This window comes from Pleurodeles waltl, chromosome 1_1 (genome assembly GCF_031143425.1).
Source record: "Pleurodeles waltl isolate 20211129_DDA chromosome 1_1, aPleWal1.hap1.20221129, whole genome shotgun sequence".
Taxonomy (NCBI): Eukaryota; Metazoa; Chordata; class Amphibia; order Caudata; family Salamandridae; genus Pleurodeles; species Pleurodeles waltl.
The window spans coordinates 506,272,981-506,295,493 of NC_090436.1; the positions used below are offsets into that span (position 1 = coordinate 506,272,981).

A 22,513-nucleotide genomic window follows, 5' to 3' on the forward strand; every position below is an offset into this window, starting at 1 on the left:
TTCTTTTTGTCCTTTTTCTTGACCCATCTGCTTTCCCATTTGTCTAAACATCTCCAGACCTGTGCACTCTGCAGTATCTCTTTAAGGTGTGTTTTCATCCCTGCGGATCTCATGTGTTCGAAGTCTTTTGTCTCGAAATCTAACCTGTAGCTTCTGCTCAGATGTTTAGTCTTACTTATATCGATCTCATTTCTGTCTGCAATTTCTTGTAACTTCTTATGTATGCTGCTTACTTCTCTTGTAATTCTAGGGCACATGTATCTCAGCTCTTCCTCTGTGTAGGATTCTAATCTGTTCAGACCCATTGTTCCCTCTACCAATTCATCTGCCTCCATACCCAATCTTATTTTATTCTGATATTCTTCTCCCTTCCCGCTGGATGTGCTCTGTGGGGAGTTCAGGCTATTGAACCATTGTGTTAACTGTTGCGCGTTCAGTCCCATCAGTGTAGCAGTTACATCAACTGCTACTGATGGTTTCTGTAATGTTTCAGTCTCTGAGGTTAACGGTACTAATAGTGGTGGATGTGACCTTACCACAGTTGACGGGGCACAAATTGGGATTGGACTAAATTCTGACAAGGACCCAGATCCATTTGGCAGGGTCGCTAGCGGAGTTGTTTCTGGAGTGGTTTCTATGCACCTTCTCCCTGTCCCACTCTGTATCATTAACCCTTGATCACTTGTACTTGAATTTGCCTGTATGTACAGTGGTACTGGTGGACCTACAGTAATAGGCAGAGATATTGCATCTGGATTCTGCCCGTTCCCCAAATTCTGTGGCATGTTAATCCCCACATTATGGTTCATCATTGCTGGCATGCCCAACTGGCTCCCTGTCACTTGAGTATGCTTCGGCACTTCTTGTGTCTGCTTTTGAGGCATTAAGAACTGCGTTGATTCAGCTTGAATCAATATTGGTCTTTGGTAACTCTGTCCTCCCTGCGCCGTTGAATCAGAAATCGTTCCCATGTTATGTTCATCACAACAGTGTCTTTGATTCTGTGGCTGATAGTTATCAGTAGGTTTCAATGTAGGCACGTCTGGGTAAATTCTCCGAACTTGTGACATCTGCGGTGAGAAAGGCATATCGGAACTACTCGGCCTCTGAGATATCCTCAAATTCGGTGTTACATTACCATGTGTTGGTTCTGGAGGGGCAGTACTAATGCTTGAGCCCTGTTCGCTTTCCACATATGGTGGCGGGCGATCATTCAACAATTGTATAATGAACTCCTCATCGTCTGACTCGTCTCTTCTTTTCGAGTCTCTATTATTCTCTCTATCTCTGGATTGACTCCTATTTGTCTTATAGGTAGCTTTCCGTCCTTCCGTTTCATCGGTAATCGCTGGAAACAATTTAATCCCCTGCAATACGTCTGATCTCCAAACCTTTTGTGTGGTGTCCCATCTAGCATCCGCTAGTGTCTTTTCTACCTTTCTTATTCTGGTCTCGAACTTCTTTTGTTGTTGGTTTCTAGCTATTAGTTCCCAAATTGCTAGTGCCTCAAACTGTGCTGGTCTTGGAGGTACTTTCATGTCGTATAGCGCAAATCTCAGATTTTCTAAAACCCTTAGATTAAACGACCCGTGGATAGGGAACGCTACACTTCCATGCTTCTCTTTTAATTTGCACCATTGTTTTAACCAAAGACATGGTGCTACACCCTTTTCTTCAATGACAATGTAAGCTGGTGTACCCTCAGGCGGTGTTTCTTCTCCTACATTTGCTTTAATATAAACGTCTCCCCTCATGGCACTCTTAAATGCTTTGAAAAATTTCATCTTTCCGTCTTTTGTTTTCCTAAAATATGTGTAATCAATAAGTGACTTTAATTCCCGGAATACTCTTCCCTTGCCTTTCTCCTACCAATTGCGCTTCACGGACTGTGTCCAATCTGCGCGCGACCCTTCTCATCAACCAACCTATCCCAGCGCGGCTCCTAGTGACGTCACACTCACACACTGCGGCTGACAAAGTCCCGCGGCTTGTCCTCTTTTCATTCGTCTTCACTCACAAACTAATTTCTGCAATATATTGCGAGCACTAACCAAAATAAATAATAAAACAGATCTGTCGGTTTACTACAGGAAAGGTAATACAATTGCTTCAGAAACCTTAGGGATTTTTCACTAGCCTCGGCAGTTATTCCATCTTTCTCGGTTTCCCACTTTCGCAAGCAAAATTTGACCCGCAAACTTTACTCTCAACTGATCAATGAACTATTCTAGTGCACTTTAGAATTCGTCAAATCTCAAAGTCGAAGTTTTCTTTCACTCCGCAACATTCATACCGACTTATTGACCACGCCCGATCAACCTATTAAACCGACCAGATCACAACATCAAACAAGTGTCTCATACACTTTTCAACATACTCCGTAGTCTCTTGACCTCGCAGGGCCCGTCTCAACATCAACAACCACGTGGACAATTTTTTCTGCACAAAGCGCTACACACACGTAAAGTTCGACGACTTCCCTACTCTCACACTTTTAGAGTAACACTCTTCTAATATCTTTTAACCCCCTCAAATCCTCACAAACTTCTCAATTAATCTGCGGCAATAAGCTGTGCAAGCGCAAAACCCTAACTTCACTCATACCGTCACTAGAAACGCCGAAACCATTCTCACACCTCCATGTTCTCCATTCGCAAGCTCCGAGATCCCGGGAAAGTCATTGGGGACTTAGGGCATCATCATCCCTCCAACTTGTTTTATCAAAGAAAATTCTAACTTGGCTCTATCTATTGTTCGGATGGGGTCCCAAAGGGCTAAACCATCAATCTCTGCTACCATCTACTGATAACGCGTCCAGCCCTTATAAGTTACTTGTACCTGGACACGTTGGAGGTCGGTGAATCTTTTAACCGAGTCGGGCTCTCCTCATTCTAGAATAGTCAGGTCACTCAGATCAATAATCGATAACTATTGCAATCAGTAGTCAATACTCAATTAATAGATCAATATAGCACATCAAAATCAATAACAGTTGGTATTACGGCGCACTATGACCTTTCAGTCATGAATAACCACACCAGTTTATTAAAAGTTAGTGAATTTATTTCCCTATATTAACAAAGCTAGCACGATGTATATAAGTCTCAAAACCAGATGATATATGTAAATGAACATTGCAAGCTGTCCATGGCTGCGGAAGAAACGCAATCTACGCAAAATCTGGATAATTATACACTCAGTTATGGCAATACAAATCACTAATATGACTAATTGTATTTGACTAATTTCATACATTGGTCAGCATAACAAGATTTCAAGTCAACATGGTGCATCGAACAAATCCCTCGACTAACCTCTAATTAGCATTGGCATGTGGTACTTCATGCAAAACGAATTTTGTCAACACAAATTTGGAAAACTTCTAGATAAGTCCCTATAAAATAGCAGTTGGTACCTAAAAGGAAAAACACAATGCATAATACATTTATCCTTTCATATTTACCAAATACAATCAGCATTCAAGAAAAGTCTTCGTCCTTCAGGTACCGGTTCGATCATCATGGGGCAAATTTCAAAAGGGCAAAGGTTAGGGCAAGCTTCCTTGCAATCAGCAAGGAAAATGGGGCAAAGTTACTTTATGGGCAAGACGGGGCAAATCATAGTTAAAGTCTCTAGGGTGAGAATTCTTAAAGTCTCTTTCTCTCGGATAGAGAAAAGGGCATCAGGGTGTCGTCCAAAATGGAGTCTGGCATCTGGCTTCAAATTGGCATCGGAAAAAATGGCTGACTTCTCTTTGTCCAGTGGGTGTAAGTAAGAAACATTCCAAATTCTGCAGGGTCTTCCATTGGAGGGTTCATAGGTTGGCTTCAAATTGTCCAATGAAAATTGCCTTTTTACTAGCGCTCACTTATGCATACACTGTCCTTGGAGCCTTGGAACACAAGTTGTAACATGGTTTGCCAATTATTTTACTATCTGTACCTTCATTGTCCACACCTGCAGAGACTGACCTTGTATCAAAGGGGATGAAACCGGCCTAGTTCGAAATCTTGGAGATAAGTGTATTAGTCATCTCTGCTGGAAAAAATTCAACTTCAAGCAAGAATATATGTTTCATTAGTTCAAGGAAAAAGGCACGCGGTTAGAATTTGAGACCAGGCAACTAGGCCAAAGCCTCTACTAAATTTAAGCTAAGCAAAACAGTTTCAAACGAGAAATCATGGCATACATTTGCAATTATGACAGATTACTACATTTTCCAATTCTTCATGATTAATAAAGCTCGTTTATAATGATGGCGAACTACCCAGAGGGCACAATTTCCCTCGTACATTATTTTCTTTACTAAAATCACACTACATTATATGCTTTTGATTACATGATATGTATGAATATATGTTGGACCCTCTTTTTCTGCGTCATCACATACCACAAACAAACATCATACAGATTTCATTGTCTCAACAACCACTACAATACCCCACAAACTAAACCTATACAACCTTCTACCCCAACTACAATGCTACAGTACCTTCATTCTCATACAAAACGCAATTCTGTCTTATACCACTAAGAAATCCACACATCACCAACACAAAGCCACATTATACAACTTTAATCCATCCTGACACACACTCCCTGTTCATACAAAACACCGGTTCTATCTTCTACTTCCTTCTAACATATGCCTTTTTATCAAGACAAAACATACACTCAGCCTTACATCCTATCATCCACCAACACCCTCCTCCTCTTTTTACCAAAAACATGCAACCAAACAATCCTTGAACTTCACTCCACCACACATATTACCTCTTCCAGTGATCAGACCTAACACAAACACTCATACCTTTTGTCCCCTCTTTCACACCACATACACTCTTTTTTAAAATACATCATCACCCCCTGTACAATTCAGATATCACTCACCAACAGTACTTTACATGCAAAGTCTTTTCAGAAAACCACTTCATCAATATCTCCTCTCTCTACTCCCCCAAAACAAAACACACACACCAGCACATCAAAATCACACATACTTTCATAATACTTTCTGTCACAAATTAGAAACCTACACCATCTCCCTCCACAACACAAATGACACGCATCCTAAACCATCTTTACTTTCAAATTTTCTATCTTCACTAACAATAAATACACCAAAACAGCAACTCTCATTCACCTGCCTCTCATCCAAAGCACAATTTGGAGCCTTGGATTATGACACACATGCTCCACCACCACCCCTAAACCATACTCCTTCCACCCTAAACTGATGCAAACAAAATAAACAGCATGCCACGCTTCACAGCTTTGCATCCCCATATCTATTACACAACAAGGCTACTCTTCATAAACATCACAGCTCAACATCTCACTCTCAACCACCATCTCCATCGCTGATACACACAGACCCAGCAAAATTACTTCTAAGCCTGCTTGACAAGGAACACCATATAGAAAAATAAACGCTATTGTGACCCTCCTACAGTTAATACCACATTAATGACATACCTGCTACAAGTTCAAGACATACTGCTTACTCTTCTTCAAAACAAAGTCACACCACCACCAAAATACGTTCTCTCAATTGACTACTAATAAATGATCGATCACTCTCATAAAACAAGCACCACATCTGCAACCTACTCACTGATACACAACCTGTCTTAATCTTCATAACGGAATCATGGTTGAGAGATGACATGGCTCCAGTGTTGCAGGAAGCCGTTCCCCCAGGCTATCAAACTATCACACAAAATTGTATAGGCAGAAGAGGAGGTGGACTGGCTGTTATATTCAAGCAAACAATAAATCTCACCAAAACCTATGACATTGCCAGACAAGATTGTGAGAACCTCATTGGCAGAAGCAACCCTAAACCAACTTCCTTCTGTAACTTTCTCCTCCTTTACAGACCACCACCTAGCAATGCAGCATTCCCAGACACATTTCTAGACACAGTTTCAAAATTTTTAACACTGTACTCTAATCTATGCATTCCTGGAGAACTAAACATTTTGTTTGACAAAACCAATATGTCCCATCCAAAAATTATCATCACTGGCCTAATCACACTGAACATCTATCAGATCATACACAATTCCACCTACATCATTGGACACATCTTAGATGTATTTTTTGCAAATCCAGAAATAGTTACCTTTCAAAAGATTACTCCAGTCACATGATCAGACCACCATTTGGAAGCTTTTCAACATAAAATACCACAAGTTACTATTCAGACAGAATTCAGACAGCTAAATCTGACAATAAAGAATTTTATAAAATTCTCACCAAATTTCATAAACCTAAATGCATGGAAGGACATCATCTCATTACTCAAGAATTCACAGACAAATTGTAAAAAATTACACAACCAAAGCAGACATATTAGACTCCTATTTAAGACAAAGGAAAGACACCAGCACCAACATGTTTCCTAAATTCCCCTCCAAGAGGAAGTCAACCCAGCCTCTGCTTTCTTTCAAACAAATATCCCAAAGTGAATTTATGGATCTGGTCAGAGCAAGCAGCCTTTGCAGCTCCCTTCTGACCCTTGTCTCCCACACGTTTTCAAGGATAGTCTTTTATCTATCTCTGCTGCCACACCAGTAAGAAGAATTATCAATAATTCTTTAACTACAAGAATCTTTCCAGAAGACCTAAAATAAGCATACGTACGCCCATTATTCAATTAAACAAACCTGGACCCACATGACCCCAACAACTACAGACTGATTACAAATAGACCTTTCCTGTGCAAACTGATAGAAAGAGCAGCTTCTGCCCATATGTCATAATTCATTGAAGAAAACCCCATACTTTCAGACTACCATACTGGATTCCTCCCTGGCAGAGGCACATTTGGGATGCCCTTAAAAACACAGTAGACCACAATGGAGTTGCTGTACTACTTCTCTTGGACCTCTGAGCTGCCTTTGATACAGTTGACAAATACACTCTAATACAAAGACTCTACGAAGGTGGCACAGAGGGGACTGCTCTCGGCTGGATCACATCCTACCTTCAAAACAGAACAAATGTCATTCAGACGTCCCTTTTTCATCCAAACCATACTTCACAAAAGCAAGGGTCCCTCAATGCTCAGTCATCTTACTCATCCTTTTCAACAACTACATGAGGTCATTACGGACAATGATCATGTGAATTTCAGCTGACATGCTACAACTCTTCAGAAGACACACAAATACTCCATAAACTCTTCAAACTGTAAAGTCGTAATGACATTGGAAACTCACAAATCAGTTGATCAGTGGATGACATGGAGCCATCTTAAACTGAATGCTTCCAAAACAGAAATATTCACATGCAGTAATTGGAAAAAATATGACCCACTCTGCGCCTGGCCTGACAGTCAGGACCACCTCCTAAAGTATCTAAGGAAGTAAGAAACCTTGAAATCACCATGGACTTCAAGCTAACAAAGAATGACCAAATGTACAAATTAGCAAGATCAAGCTTCATCACCATGGAAATGGCTTTGTTAAATATGGCATTTACATTCGCAATTGCACCAAAGGCATTTATTTTTCTTTTATCATCAGCCAAGGATTTGTGACCAATACACAGTAGGAGACTGTATGTTAGTTAAAGAAACATGATTTGTGTGTGTTATATACACACCCACAATAAATATAAAGATCTAAGCGACTGTATAGCCTAAACAGACAAACACTAAAAGCTGAACATAATGTCCATAAGGAACGCAACTAATGCGTAAAATATGAAAAACCACCCAAAAGAAAATGAAAAGTCCATATTAAAGAAACTAACTAAATTTGTCTTGGGAGAAAAGCAGAACTGGACCAAATTGGTGATCTCGGCAAAGACATAAGCGACTGCAAGTCTGAATCCTGTGAAATAGACAATGTGTACTTCTATTTCGTCATGAACATGCTATAAAACCTTTTGCATCAGTACAATTTTTTATTTCAAAATGTATACTTGTTGATATGTCTATTTTCTGACATACTGTTGTGTCTGTGTAGAAGATGGAATACGATGTACAATAAACATACATAATGCAATAGGAAGGCTTTGGTGACATGGGTTTCATTTGATTAAATTACCTCGGCATACAAAAATATTTGGGCAATTACATCGGGCAACTAAAAATAAAGAAAATAAAAACACAGAAACGAGGACAAATATTATGTATCAGGGGATATGGAAGGTCTACCTATACAGTAAAAGAAGGCACTGGTAAAAAATGGGTAAATTAGTACATTTAAAATTAAAATTTAAGATTCAGCTTAGAATTAATGAGAATAATGGCATCGAAACAAAAATAGGGCTCTGGCAACAATCACTCCTTGACTAATCCCTCGAGAGTAACGGCCCCAGAGAAACACGCCGAGCCAAATGCTTTAGATCATTGTACGTCTCGTTTCTTCCACATTGTTTATTCTTTGTAGTAATGTAGTGGAACTACTCACCTGTCTTAAACTAAGAACTGTAAACAAAGTATTTTTAAATGCGTACAAAGCATAACCATAACTTTCTCCTACATAGCTTAATACGTGGTCCAGGGATTTTTGGAGAGATAGTGATAAACTGGAACATAACTCCACCGCTTCTTAATGAATTTGTTGAGACATCTGGGACTCTAACCATGAGAGATTTACAATCGGCAGCTGTAATCCGTATTCAGGTAAGAAAACATGTTAAACATTTTATTTGAGTGCTCGTAGACGTTTCCAGCGACACCAGTGTATTCTCCTTTGTACAGTAACCACAGTCCCAGAAATCTTACTGCTGACATGTTAGCCCAGACGCATTTCTGCTTGTAATATGAGTGACGTAAGTGTTTAATTTTAAATAAGAATAAGTTTTAGCGCCAAAAGTTTTTCCAGAAGTCCGCAGCCGGCGCTAGCGAATATCAGGGCCTCGCTCTTTTGTCTTGATTCCGCCTTATACTTCTTTCATCAACCACCAGACACTTCAAGCTCTTTTATCTCACTCTTTCAGGTTCTTTTTCAGACTAGCTTTCTTTCTTTGTTACTGTTTTTCCGTCTTTCTCTTCCTGTTGCGTTTTCCTCTCTCTTGCTCCGGGCCTGCGTAGTTAAAATAAGAGCTGGTTCCCAAACATTAATGCTGGGTGTCCCTCCTGCAACCACCACCTCATACCAAGCACTGAGTGGGGTATACGGCAAGAAGTTATAGTGTGTTTACCTTTTTCTGTCTGCAGAAAGTGCATGTATTTTAGTACGACAGGCTACAGAGTATAGTGGTGATAGTGTGGCAGACAGGTATGGTTTTTCGTGTATAATGACTCTTTATTTGAAAAGTGCACAATATAGAAGAAAGTAAAAGTTCAAACTTTTGGTTATCATTCAGTGCAATAGTTTATGCATCCATAAAGATCTTATAGAAATTAAGCTCCTGTAGAGTGACAGGGAGGTACTGATACAGTGACGTCATGCTCTCTAAACCTTCATGTATTAGGCGTCGGGATCACAACACAGTAAGAGAGACGAACAACTCCCTTCACCAAACACCTCTCCCACAACTTCCTAAAGACAAGCGTTACACATCTCATGTGAGGCAGAACCTTTCCCCTCACCATCGGTGGCTCAGACAAACCGACTGCATTTAGGATCGTAAAGTAAACCAGGTTTATTTGCTATATGCACAGGTGCATTTGCATTCATATTCATTTTCATCTCGACCCAAATTCCAGCCTAGTAACTCTTCAGTGGAGAGAATTCACACACATTATAGACAATGATACCACCACTAGCCAAAACTCCGAACAGGAGCACCATTTGTTCTTGCTGCAGCTTATCTGAGGACCAGTACTATTGGTGGAGCATCATATGTATTCAAACTTCAAGTGGGCCTCCCTGTGCCCATTGACATGGGTTTCAATGATGTCATACCAGTCCTTTCCTGACAGTCGGAGCCCCCACCACTTTTTAAGGGTGGCAGAGGTTGGCCTGGAAATTACATGATCAATATTACTCCTATGCAGGTCAGAGACTGTCTCACTGAATTCTCTCTGAATGTTCAAGCAATGGTGGCTTGGGGAGTCGGGTAGTTCATTTTGTGAGTGGCATGTTGAGACAGTGATACAACTGGAAATATTCTATCATTGAGCCTGACTGGGACCAGGCTCCACCTTCAGTCTGTGAGACATCTTTGTGGCTCCATCCAAAAGCAAGTCATCTATCTTTGCTATGCACTTGTCTAGCCATATCTTCCAGTACAGGACTTTTCCATCAGTAAGCATTGCTGATACCGTAACGGGACGTGCACATTGTCTCCCCACTTAGATAAATACAAAAGCAGAGAAGCAGATCTGTCTCTCGAAGAGAGGGTTCCTTCATGTTGCTTTCTTGTGCACCAGGTGTCACTGCTGCTGCTGCATGGCCCAAGCTAAAGTTACAGATAAGGTAATGCCATCAGGGACGTCCTGCGCTTCAATGCATTCGATAAGCTGTAGCCCTGGATAACCAACATTGTACCAAGTAAGTTGTTAGTGCCCTGCTAAGTTGCAAAGTTAAAGCCTTTCACCAGCAGACAAAGTTGAAAGAAAAAGCACTAAAAATGGGGCCCTGCAAGGCAGCAGGAAAGTGTTCCTGGTTACGCTCAAGGACACAGGCAGGCTGCTGCTCAGGATCACACAGTTCATTCCATCACACCTGAAGCGTTTCCTAGCTACCACTTACTCGAAGTCGACCTAGGAATACTCACGCGGGGCTCACTAGCCTCTGCAGTCTAGTGTTCTGCCCGTTTTTGGTAGGACATCACTTAGCAAGGATTCAGGGGAGAAAAGCTACATTTTGCCGCCTGACAAATGATGTGGCATTGCAAAACGTGGCTGCCTTGGCAAAAGGTGACGATTCCTGACTACGCACGACGCGCGAGTGATATTTAAGCCTTGCCAACCCATAGCTAAAGCCCTGAGCTTATTCCGAAGCTATGCAGTCTGGAGCCCCCGGTATGCTGAAAATGTGCTGCGTATCCTTTTTCTGTGAGTCCTAATGTGGAATACAGTTTGCGCTCAAGACTGTGGTTGCTGTCAACCCTAATGCCAATGGTGAGAGGTTTATGGAATGTGGGTGCGCTCTGGGTTCAACGTGGTCAAAATTGTGCTTGGAAATCAGAAATCATTCGTGCTTTCTGCAGCAAAATGTTTCGACTTTTAAGCACTCGTGTGTAACTGTACAGCGTGGAAAATGCTTTCCTTATGAGTGAGTTGTCAGGTATTTCTTCGTTTGGACGTACTGTCATTTAACCACAGGCTAGTGTGAATGAACGCTTGTTTTAGTGAAGCAGTTCATTAATTTAATGAGCTCGATTTTGAAAATGTAAACTAATCTCTTGTGGCCTTCCGTGCTCATTGTATATTCACCTCACTGCAGGATTTACCAGATGAAAATAATTTTTAATTTAGATGCCTCTATTAAGTTACATAAGATTATAATCATGCTTTAATGTCGTTAATGCTTTCCCTCAAAGAGGTCGAAGGACTAGGTGATGATTTTGTATTCGGCACAGGAGTGAAGTGCCACGTATGGTTTATGGTAACTGGCTTCAGGCTCCATGTCAACAGGGTGTGAACCACAGAAATATTATTTCATATTTGAAAGAAGGTCCCAGTTAACTGGAGCCAGATTCATTGAAAACACCTTACCTTTCTAGCGTATTAGTATTCATGGATGTTAGTTATTGGGGACTTCTGGCTGGTGTGGTGAAGAAAAGAATATGGAGGAACACATTAGTGGAGTTCATAATAAATACATTATCTCATCTCCTCAGGGTTGCAAGTAATATGCCCTTTACATGCATGCGAACCCAACACAAACGCAAATTAGCAAGTGGATAATTTGCATGCGTAGTTTGCTGATGTAGCAGGATACGGTTCTAGACAGGAGGAGTAACTTCGTGTAAATTAACAAAGCAGAAATTCGGAGCGTGAATTATACTTCTATGATAATGACTAGAGTTAGGAAGATCAAGTGACGTATTTAAGTGCTTTATTCAGTTTTGCTCACTTCGGGCGTTTTTGTTGCTTCACTTACTCTTTTGATAGTATTTACCCTCCACCACTGCTGATAACAGCCTATAAAGGCCTGTAAAGGCGCCACCCAAGGCAGCAAAGTGTTTCATTCGAGTTCCAAATGTATAATATAACATTAAAAAGACAATCACTCATTGCTGCTTAACCTTACTTAACTAGCGACTTCAGTCATATTATTTACTTATTGTTTCCTAAAGTAGTTAATTCACAAAGGTAAATTTACTCTTTTGTGTAAATTTACTATTTTTGTGGTATTCACAAAAGTTAAATTTTTTGCTACTAGTAATTTTAGGACTGCGAGAGTCCGCTGCTGGGCAGAGAATTTTGCACATAAAACGATTGGACAGGTTTATCTTTTAAAAAGCGGAGTCTCCACCATGAGTGCAGAGTCTCCACAATCAGGTTCAGATTTTATCACTTCTTTGCAAGGGTAATCAAAATAATTTCAAATCATCCAAAAACAGCAAAAAAGAAGAAAGAAAGATGAAATACAATCATGATGAAATCTGCACACCAGAAGTGAACAGTACTTAGATAGGCCTATCAAATTACTTAATTTGGATTTAAAGAACACATCAACATAAGTTACGGAAGATTGTGGAACAAAAACAACAGTGACTGATACTAATATAAAAACATCTGTGTAATGTATCCTGACATTCATGAATCATTAAAAATACAATTACAATACAATTGAATAAAGAGCATTTGCAACCACTCCAGATAAATGTCATTACATTGCAAGTGCTATTGCATCAGACTTTGCCTATGTTGACAGTGCAACCAAGAGCCAAGTGCAAATCATAGTGGACTAAGAATTTGCAAGTGGCCTATGACGAATAAAACTCTAAACATGTGAAAAGGCATCAGTTTGCAATTGATGACTTTACAAATTGTGGAAAGATCTGGACCCCATAAGAAGGTGCTGAAAGGGGAAAATGAGACTATTTGCCACAGTTGCCAATGTGCAGATGGAAGTCCTCGGTCACTGAGCCATACTTCAACATACTTGATATTCGAAACTGTTTTGACTTTTTGACCAACTATAAACAAAGCGCCGTACTTGATCTTCCTCTACAATCGTACAATTACTATTAGTAAAATTAAACTTGTAGTTAGTGAATACCACAAAAATAGTGATCCTACAAGGATGTGTAACTGTACTCTTGTAAATCAGGCCTAAAATGATCATTTCTGGGCTAAATTTATAAGACATGGCCGAATAATGTTGTTTTGTATGTGAAATGTTGTCAGATCTGTGTTCTTCTCTTCTGTGCAGACTCTCGATGATGATATTCCTGAGGAGAAGAAGCACTTCCAGTTTCATTTGACAGCCGTCACTGAAGGTGGATTGATCAATGAGTCAATGAGAGTCGCAAACATCACAATGGCTGCCAGTGATTTTCCTTACGGGCAATTTGTATTCACTCAGGAACTTCTTCAGATATCAGAGGAAGCAAAATTGGTAAGAACTGGAAGCCAGTCGCTGTTTAGGAAAGGAGTACTTATTGTACCTTCATGCAATGTTTTTATACCACAGTGAGAATTTCATAGTAATGTTTAACAGTTTGCTTAACTGTTGCTGTGGACAGAAGGATATACTGAAATCCTATGCCACTTCCTCTGCAACTTCTAGCCAATGAATTTAATTTGAAGGTTCTATGTCAAATTAGTGTACAGCTAAATATCTTTTTATGGACATATTGCCTTCTCCCTATCGTTCACAAAACATGATCGCATTTGGTATAGATTTTCTATTATTAACTCAAGTGCTGCAAAATGTTTGTAGGTAGAAAATTATTTTTATGTCAGCAAAATTCTGACCATGATATTCCGGTAGCAATCATTAAGCTGTATACACATAGTCTACATGGGTGAGTTGGAACTTCACAAGCTCCCTGTTTTCTTTTGTGCCGCACAAAATAACACATGATCAGCAATAAAAAACAAACATTTGCAAAGCAACGGGTCTCGCATCTCGCAGAGTTAGAGCTATTAGCGTTGTAAACTCATAACCAGATTTTTCTTGTCACATTCAATAAAAAAAATAAAAAAAACGAGCATGATAGTGGTGTGTAAAACACAGCCCGATCACTCTGTGACATAAATGGAAAAAGTAGTCCAGAAACCATACGGAAAACAAGGAGCCTCGTATGTTTCCAGTAGTTTACCCGTGCTCTTGAGAAGCTCTAAAAACCAGAAAAGGCATGACGTATGGATGACTTTCACGAATGAAAACAAGCGGATTTTAAAAGGCAAGCCCACGAACCAATGAAAGTGACGGATGTAACATGGGCATGGTTAAAATCCCCTGAGAGAGCGATTAGAAGAGGGATGGAGCGATTTGCGCTCACCCCTAATGACGCAGACACCCTCATCCTACTTGATCTTTCTGCTGCCTTCAACACCGTCTCCCACTCTATCCAAATCCAATGACTACATGAAGCTAGCATCCAAGGCCCCACATTTTGCTGGATTTGCTCCTTCATGACAGGCCACATCCGGTCAGTCAGCCTGGCTTCCTTCACCTCGGATGCTGACAACTTAGTCTGTGGAATTCCATAAGAATACTCACTAAGCGGCACTCTGTTCAATGGCTACATGACCCTACTCGCCAACATCATCTGCACCCACAGAAGCAACATGATAACCTATGCTGATGACAATCAGCTCATCCTCTCCTTCTCTGACAAGATGCCAATACCCAGACCAGTTTCTCAACTTGCATGTCCGAAGTCGTCAAACAGAAGAACACCAATCCCTGAAGCTCAACACAGACGAGACGGAAGTTGTAATCTTCAGCAAAGACACCTCACTTTGGAACGCTACCTAGTGGCCTGCTGAAATCGGACGGATACCACTCTCAGCAACCCACAATATGAAGCTCGGACCAGTAATCAACAACAAAGTCACCAAGACCAGCCAAATTAATGCAGTCTCTGTTTCCTGCTTCCACACACTAAAGATGCTCCAGAAGATCTTCAAATGGCTCCCCACCAAGACAGACAGAACCGTCATCCAGGTCCTCATTACCAGCAAGTTAGACTATGGCAATGCACTCTGTTCTAGATTCAATATGCAATTGACCAGAAGACTCCAGGCAATACAAAACTCAGTGGCCAGGCTCATCCTCTACCTCCCACCCGCACTCATAACACCCCGCACCTCAAAGAGCTTCACTGGCTCCCAATCCACAATGAACAGTCTTGAAACTCCTCATGCATACATACAAAGCTTTAAACAAAATTGACCTCACTTACCACAATAACCGCATAAACTTCCACAAACTGACCAAGCAACTCTGCTCAGCCGGTCACCTATTTGCACACCCACGCCGCTTACACAGAACCATATACACAGAACATAACATACCATAAAAAATGTTAGTGTGGTTAATGCCTGAGCATCTCATAATATTGAGAATACAATTAAACCAATTTGCAAAGTTCAAACTAAGAACATTTAAGATGCACCTTAACTGAATGGATGAAACCGTAAATTCTTCACATGAAGATAAAGCAGAAAACCCTCTAGTGTTGATGGCAATGCTGTAGGACACTCATGAGGAGCATGCCTGAAATCCTTTTTTTCAGTTTTTCATCCCTATAGAGCTACGTTTATTAGCAAAGCCTAGCCTTTTACTACATGATCATTTTGACCGGAATTACCTGCTTAAGCATGAGCAGAGAAAAACAAACAGCAGTGTGATTTAAAAGCACAACTAGTAATTCCACTGTAGGCCAAAAAATCAGTTTCAACCTGAATGGGAATTAGGAAGCAAATCTGAATCAGTCCTAAATGCCCCGTGCAGAAACGTCTTCTATATTCCATACTTCTGTATTATTGCTCACTGACAATTATAGCATTTTCTGTGGAAAATGATGGTTAACTAGTGCATCATTCTATTTTATGAGATTGATGAAAGCTGCTGGGGTCACCAACTTCCACTGCTGGCACTGTAAATTCACAGCATGGTCTGTGTCCACTGTCGTATGTGCTGACACTACTCCCAGGTGCATGTAGTCCAGTTTGAAAGTAAGGTAATTGCTAAGAGAGTGAAACACTCACCCTCTCTGCTGTGAGCATGCACCAGAGGAAATGCAAGACACAGAACTGTGCCTAAAACCATTCTACAAAGAAGCAGGAAGGCCCAGAAGATCATTAGAGGCCCATGAGTGAGTTAGACATAGGAATGATCAGCTCAGAAAGTGTTGTTGTGGCTTGGGGCAGTTAGCCTGCAAGGGTGACAAGCTGTTTCAATAGACAATTTGGGATGATAAGATTTATAGATGGGAATATTATGGTGGTCTGTAGTTGGGGATATATGTCCCCCACCATTGTGAAAATCACTGTATTGGCTGCATCTTGCACAAGTATAGGGATTGGAAATCTGATTTTCTAAGCGTTAAAAGTAGAAACATTGACAATAATGGATTAGAGCTTTTGGCATCCTCTCTATTTAGATGTCACTTTGTTTTTATAACCAGTACTGACATATAAACACACTTGGGTCAGTAATCATTTTTAAGATTGCAGCTAAAGGAATAAAGTAAAGGTTACCCAAACCTTCTCCACATTCGATCAAATGTCTACTTCCATTATACATGGTGTATGACAAAAGTCAAGAAGCCTATACATTTGGCTTTTTCTTTCAATACAGCCATATTTCAGATACTTTACATCCCTGGTGCATTCATTTTGATGTGTCCAAGCTCTGCCACAATTAAGCCCTCCTTTAAAAAAAAATGAAATACTTCAAATAATTAAGATTACCATTGGATGTGAATGTGAATGGACACCTTTACGAGATTATGGGAACATATGTTGTGGGAAGTAGTTAGGAATCTGGTGAAGGAGGAGGGGCGTTGTGGCAGTGAGATCAGAAGAGTGATTATAGCCCATCCAGTTTGCACAATGCAGTGATTCAAATGGGGGCTTAAAAAAATGTTATGCAATATTTGGATTGTGATTACAACCTGTAAGGTGATACTATTGTATATTTTGATGTCTTTTTTTGGAGAGTTACACTTATCAAATAACAGTTGTTATACACCCTTTAACAAGAATCTATGAACCTTTGTGGGCCACTAAATTTTCAAAACTTTTGCATTCTGTGAAAACCAGCACATTTTAAAAATTTTAGGTTTCCAGGAAAAACAGTCTCATAAAATTATAGCATTGCGCAAATTTACTTCCTGACTATATGTTTGATCAGACAGCCATAGGATGGTGTTCCCCCAGACTTTTTGCATTTCACCTCCTGTTTTTGCTGTATCTTTTTGTTGGCCTTAGGACTATGAGCACTTTACCACTGCTGACCAGTGTTAACGCAAATGTGCTTCTCCCTTGAACATGATAACATTGGTACATCTACAACTGGTATACTTAACTTACGTGTAAGTCCCTTGTAAAGTGGTCTACCTTATATACAGGGAGTGCAAATTAAATGCTACTAGTGAGCCTGCAGCTCTGATTGTGCAACCCACATAAGTAGCCTTTCAAACCCGTGTCAGGCCTGCCACTGCTGAGCGTGTGTGTGAAGTTTCACTGCCACTTCAATTTGGCATTTAAAACCTCTTGCCAAGCCTAAAACTCCCCTTTTATTACATTTAAGCCCCCCCTAATGTAGACCCTCGGTAGCCCCTCTGGCAGGTTGTCATGTAATTAAAAGGCAGGACATGTACTTTTAAGTTTTACATGTCCAGGTAATAAAAAAGTGTGTTTTCACTATTGTGAAGCCTGCTCCTTCCATGAGCCAGCATTGGGTATTCCTTAATATTATTTCAACCTGTAATTCCTGATCAGAAAGGAGTAGTTACATCATGTTTATATCATTGGAATGGTAATGATACATCCTCTTTAATGGTAAAGTCAGACTTAACATTACTATTTTAGAAATGCCACTTTTTACAAAGTGGGCATTTCTCTGCTCCTATTACTTTGTATGCTTTGCAGCCTGTCTCCTGTACATTTCTGGGGTAGGTGACAGCTACACTTTAGGAATTCCCTCTGGACAGACACAAACACAGGACGTTTAGGTGTGCCTGAGCACTTGTCTACATTTGATTGACCTTCCTGGGCAGAAAGAGTGAAGATGAGCTGACAGTCACACATGTACAGGAAAGTGTCTGTCCCCACGCAAAGAGCTGATTACCCCCTCCTGGTTGTCTGGATCCAGGACTTTGAAGTTACCTCCACATCAAAGGCACCTTTTGGTATAAGTACTGGGTTTCTGACTCCTTAAAATCATACACTTTTGGACCTGTAACCACATTCTACTGGATCTGCATCACCACATTGCCAGAAGGATTTCCTTGCTCGGCTGTTACCCTGCGAACTGCTGCTCTTTGCCTGTGCTGAATTAGAGCTGGACTTTGCCTTTGCCTAAAGTGTTCTCCTAGGGCTTGCCACCTGTTCGAGGACATCTCGGGGACATAAAAGACTTCATTGACACTGATTGGGTTTGCCATGTCAGCCCTCCTAGAGAGATCGCCGTGCCCACAGTTGTATTTGCCTCTACATTTGCCCCTGCTTTTGTGGTGCTCCGACTGAGCTGGCCACTTTGGACCTGCTTGTGGAAATCACATCTCTGATCTTATGCAGATGCTGCAGCACTGAGGGAATCCCTTCAAACGTGGTCCACTATGTTGCAGAGGCAACACGGAGTTCACCACAATCCAGAGGGAGTGGCCTGGCTTCCAGAAAGATTGCCACATATGTGTCGTGCCACTCAGACCGCTGAGTATGTCCTGCCTACGCTTGGACATTCCAGCACGGTCCACACCACACCAGAGGGAACAGAGGTACTGGGAATCACCTGCAAGGTCCTCTTTAGCCGTCCTGCACACTCATGGGTAGCTGAGCCTTCTGCACAACCTGTCCCCAAGGACCAGTGTAAACCTTCCATCGGGTACCTTTTGGGGCCCTATTTTAACCCCACCACTACGATGAAATAATCCTTAATATGTCCTGAATAGATTTGGAGTCTCTCACTCCCTCGACTCCCGTTCTTACTACTAAGTTTATCATCTTACATGCTACTTAGACACTTTGTTTTTCTCATATTCTTAACAGTCATAATTTGCAAAGTATATATTGATTGGTTGTCATTTTGGTCTTATTCTGCTCAGATAAATAATCTTTATTTTTCCCAAACTGGTATGAAGTCTTTTTGTGGTGCATTCATTGTGTTGCTGTGCATGTGTTTTGCTCAAATATTTTACACATTACCCCTTAATTTAAGCCTTCCTGCTCTGTACCAAACTTCCAGAGGGTGAGCACGGGTTAATTTAAAGTGTGTATTTGACTTACCCTGTCTAGAGTGGTGTTTCCTGCTTGTACAGGGTACATACTCTGACAACCAGAATCTCCCATTTCTAACACCATAGTCCTGTAACCACCCTTATTTCTGGCCATCCTAAATTCCTTACTACTAGTAATCAACCTATCAAAATGGTCACACATTTATTTCCCTTTATTGGGATGATGGTTGAGTCTATTGATGTCTAAATGGTGAAAGAAAAAAACTCCTAACACTCAAATAGCTCTTAACAAAAGAGAAAGAAGATGGTGTGAAATTAGAGACTGCATCAATAACTTTACAAAGGGATTTCATTAATGTGCTTTTTAGGTGCAAAAAGCATAAATGTATTCAATATATTCATTTGATTCTCAAAACTAAAAGACAGCTGTTCTCATCAAAAATGTTGATTTCCAGTGTATGTAGTCTCTTCTAATGACCTCCATCAAATGCTCAAATGTCACTCTAATTCCCTTGCAATATGAAATAAAGTAGGGTCTGCTTTGGAAGTTGTTGAGTTATTATCCCCATATCAACAAAGAACATTTTATTAGGCATGACATTACTCTGATAGTGGAGATCTCCCCACTCCCTTATTCAAGTGGTGGGAGACTTAGATGAGGAAAGCTGTAAATTTAACATGCTATGTTTCCATGGCTTTTGGGTAAGAAAAAACTTATGGCCACTAGTAAGGCCATGGCTTCCCATAGGGAACCTGGACCATGCAAGATTAGGCTTAAGGTTGGAGAAGTTGTGTAACTCATGATTTTTTAAATATTCACCAGCTTGCTCATATCAATAGCAGTCCAATGTAAATTTAAAGTGGCATTTTTTTGCTGTATGTTCAACAACCATCGTAGAACCCCAAAAAACATGGAACCTTTCCCTTCTCTCACAATTCCAAACTTTGGAGAGAGTGTTGTGGCACAAGTGGAAAGATTAGCAAAGCCCAGTGCCTTCTTGGACCCCCTCTAGTTGCAGCGTCAGGCTAGGACTAAGTACTGACTAAGTACTGACTAAGTAGTGATGTAGTTATTTTCTCAGTTGTTGACAAGCTAAGATGATTGCTTATGTTGTGGTGTTGGAGACATGATTCTACTTGATCTGTCAATTACCTTCGACTCAGTCAACAATCCAATCCTAAACAATCACTAAACAAAAAAAGACTGCTTTAGAGACAATGTTCTATGATGGATTGTGTCCTTTCTTGATGGTAATAAGCAAATAGTAAAGTTAAGTAGAGTCAAGGGTGCAGGCCATCCTTCAGGGATCATCTCTGTCCAGTCCAAGTATTAAATCTGTACCTGACTCCTCTGACCTTCCTAATGCATGGAGAAGGGGCCTCCTTCTTTTCAAATGCATTCAACACTTAGGACTTGTTAGATTTGTGTGGTGGGAGGGGTAATTCTGTTCAGGACCTGCTAATGGCAGTGGAGTCTGTTGGGTGCTCAAACTACCTAAAGTGTAACCCCTTTAAGACAGAGGTTCTTTACATTATGAAATCACCCATGGCTTAAGATATCAGTTTGTGGCCCTCTTTCATGGTTCCTGTCCCTATGAAAGCCTCAAAATGTCTAGTAACCTGAAGTCCATTTAACCTACAGACTGCATCCACTGTGTAACCCTGTTTCGCCCAACTAAGGGTTCTCAGTAGACTCCTCCTATTCCAACACTTTATTTATAAAGGTTTGATGATGAGCATCTTTTATCCAAGCCCACAATAAATGTTGTAATGCTTAGAATTCAGGATCTTTCATCTAAGTCTACTGAGAAATTCCACTAGATACAAAATGGTATGGCTCCAACCCTTTCTGGTCTTAGGACGTTTTAGTGAAATTCGGGCAAAATCTGGTAGCTTCATTGTCTCTGTGTGAGCTTTTAAATGTGTTTGTTTCAAGTAGTCTATTTTTATTTTACATCCATCCCATCCTTTCTGTATGACAGAGTAGGGCGATATTCTCCATCAGTTAATCACTGCTCATCTTCTCAGTCGGTTCTACGTTGCCAAATTTAAAAAGTCTTAATGGGATAGTAGGGCCTTAGGGTACTGGGTCCCATCAGAACTGACACTTGAGCCCAACTTGCTGAAACTTTGCTGTAAGATTGAAAGCTTGCTCTTTTATCAAGTGGAATAGCGAACACTCCCACCATTTAGGCCTTCCATTGGTGTTTCCTGGTCTTACTGCTGTGAAGAAGCACCAGTATTCCCTTTTGGGGTGTATGATATGTCATAAAGAAATGTGCATAGGATAGAAAATCACACAACAAGGTTATAAATGCATTAAAGATGTAATAATACAATATACAGTCGAGTTTGAACTTGGAGAAAATAAAAGAATGTGAAAAGGAATTGTAGACAAATGAAAAATAGAGTCTAATGAAAAATTGATATGCGCTGAATTATTAACAAAAAAGTTAACATTTCAATGTAAGCATTCGGAAGCCTTTGAATTGTTTTGAACAAAATTAAACTGGGCATTATTTGTGTGGGATTGCATTCTAAGCAGATGGATTGCAGGAGTAATCAAAGGTCACAAGCTACCAACAAAGGCTTTTTTGGGTGCTTGTGTTGTAGATCACAGCACGCCTTTCTGAAAGTTATAAAATAACGCGTGTAATAAAATTGTAATACATTCATACATAAGTTTTTGGTTGTATTTAAAATAAGACAAATGAGATTTGAGCCAGATGCACCTAATTTTAAATATAAATTCACATTTGGTACTTACATGTGTTTACATTCACAATCTAATTTACTGACATCTACAATTAAACAAGTGCTGTTGCTATGTAATTTTTTCCAGTTAATGTCACATGGATGTGCAACTGTGCATTCGTGGCACAGATGATTTGAAAAGTCGTTCAAGGCTCACAGATTGTGTCCATTCACAAACATTTGTACTGGACATTCCTAACCTAGATAGAGTTGAGGACTTAATCCTCACTCTGGGTAAAGAATAATCACTAGCAGTTACAGACAGCGAGGAATTTCTTCACTTTCAGAAAGAAAAAAAAACATATTTAACTACAAATGCACACTTTAAGAATATTTATGCACACATAAATGAACACTTGAGTAACTATGTAGGCATTTGAGTATATACTCCTGGATTCTTTTCAGAATGAAATAAAATCATAGGACTAAAGGAGAAAATGTACAATATATGTGAGACATGAGCTCTGGATTTGTAAATCCTGAGTACATA

The 22,513-nt window shown here is 40.3% G+C and overlaps 1 protein-coding gene across 1 annotated transcript in view; it reads left to right on the forward strand.

Annotated features, from left to right (window-relative positions):
• The window catches only part of ADGRV1 (adhesion G protein-coupled receptor V1), a 2,003,619-nt gene that overhangs the window by 963,290 nt on the left and 1,017,816 nt on the right, over positions 1–22,513 (forward strand). The window contains exons 62-63 of the mRNA XM_069225272.1: positions 8,497–8,635; positions 13,287–13,472. Coding sequence (XP_069081373.1) covers positions 8,497–8,635; positions 13,287–13,472 — 325 coding nt within the window. The remainder of the gene's footprint in view (positions 1–8,496; positions 8,636–13,286; positions 13,473–22,513) is intronic.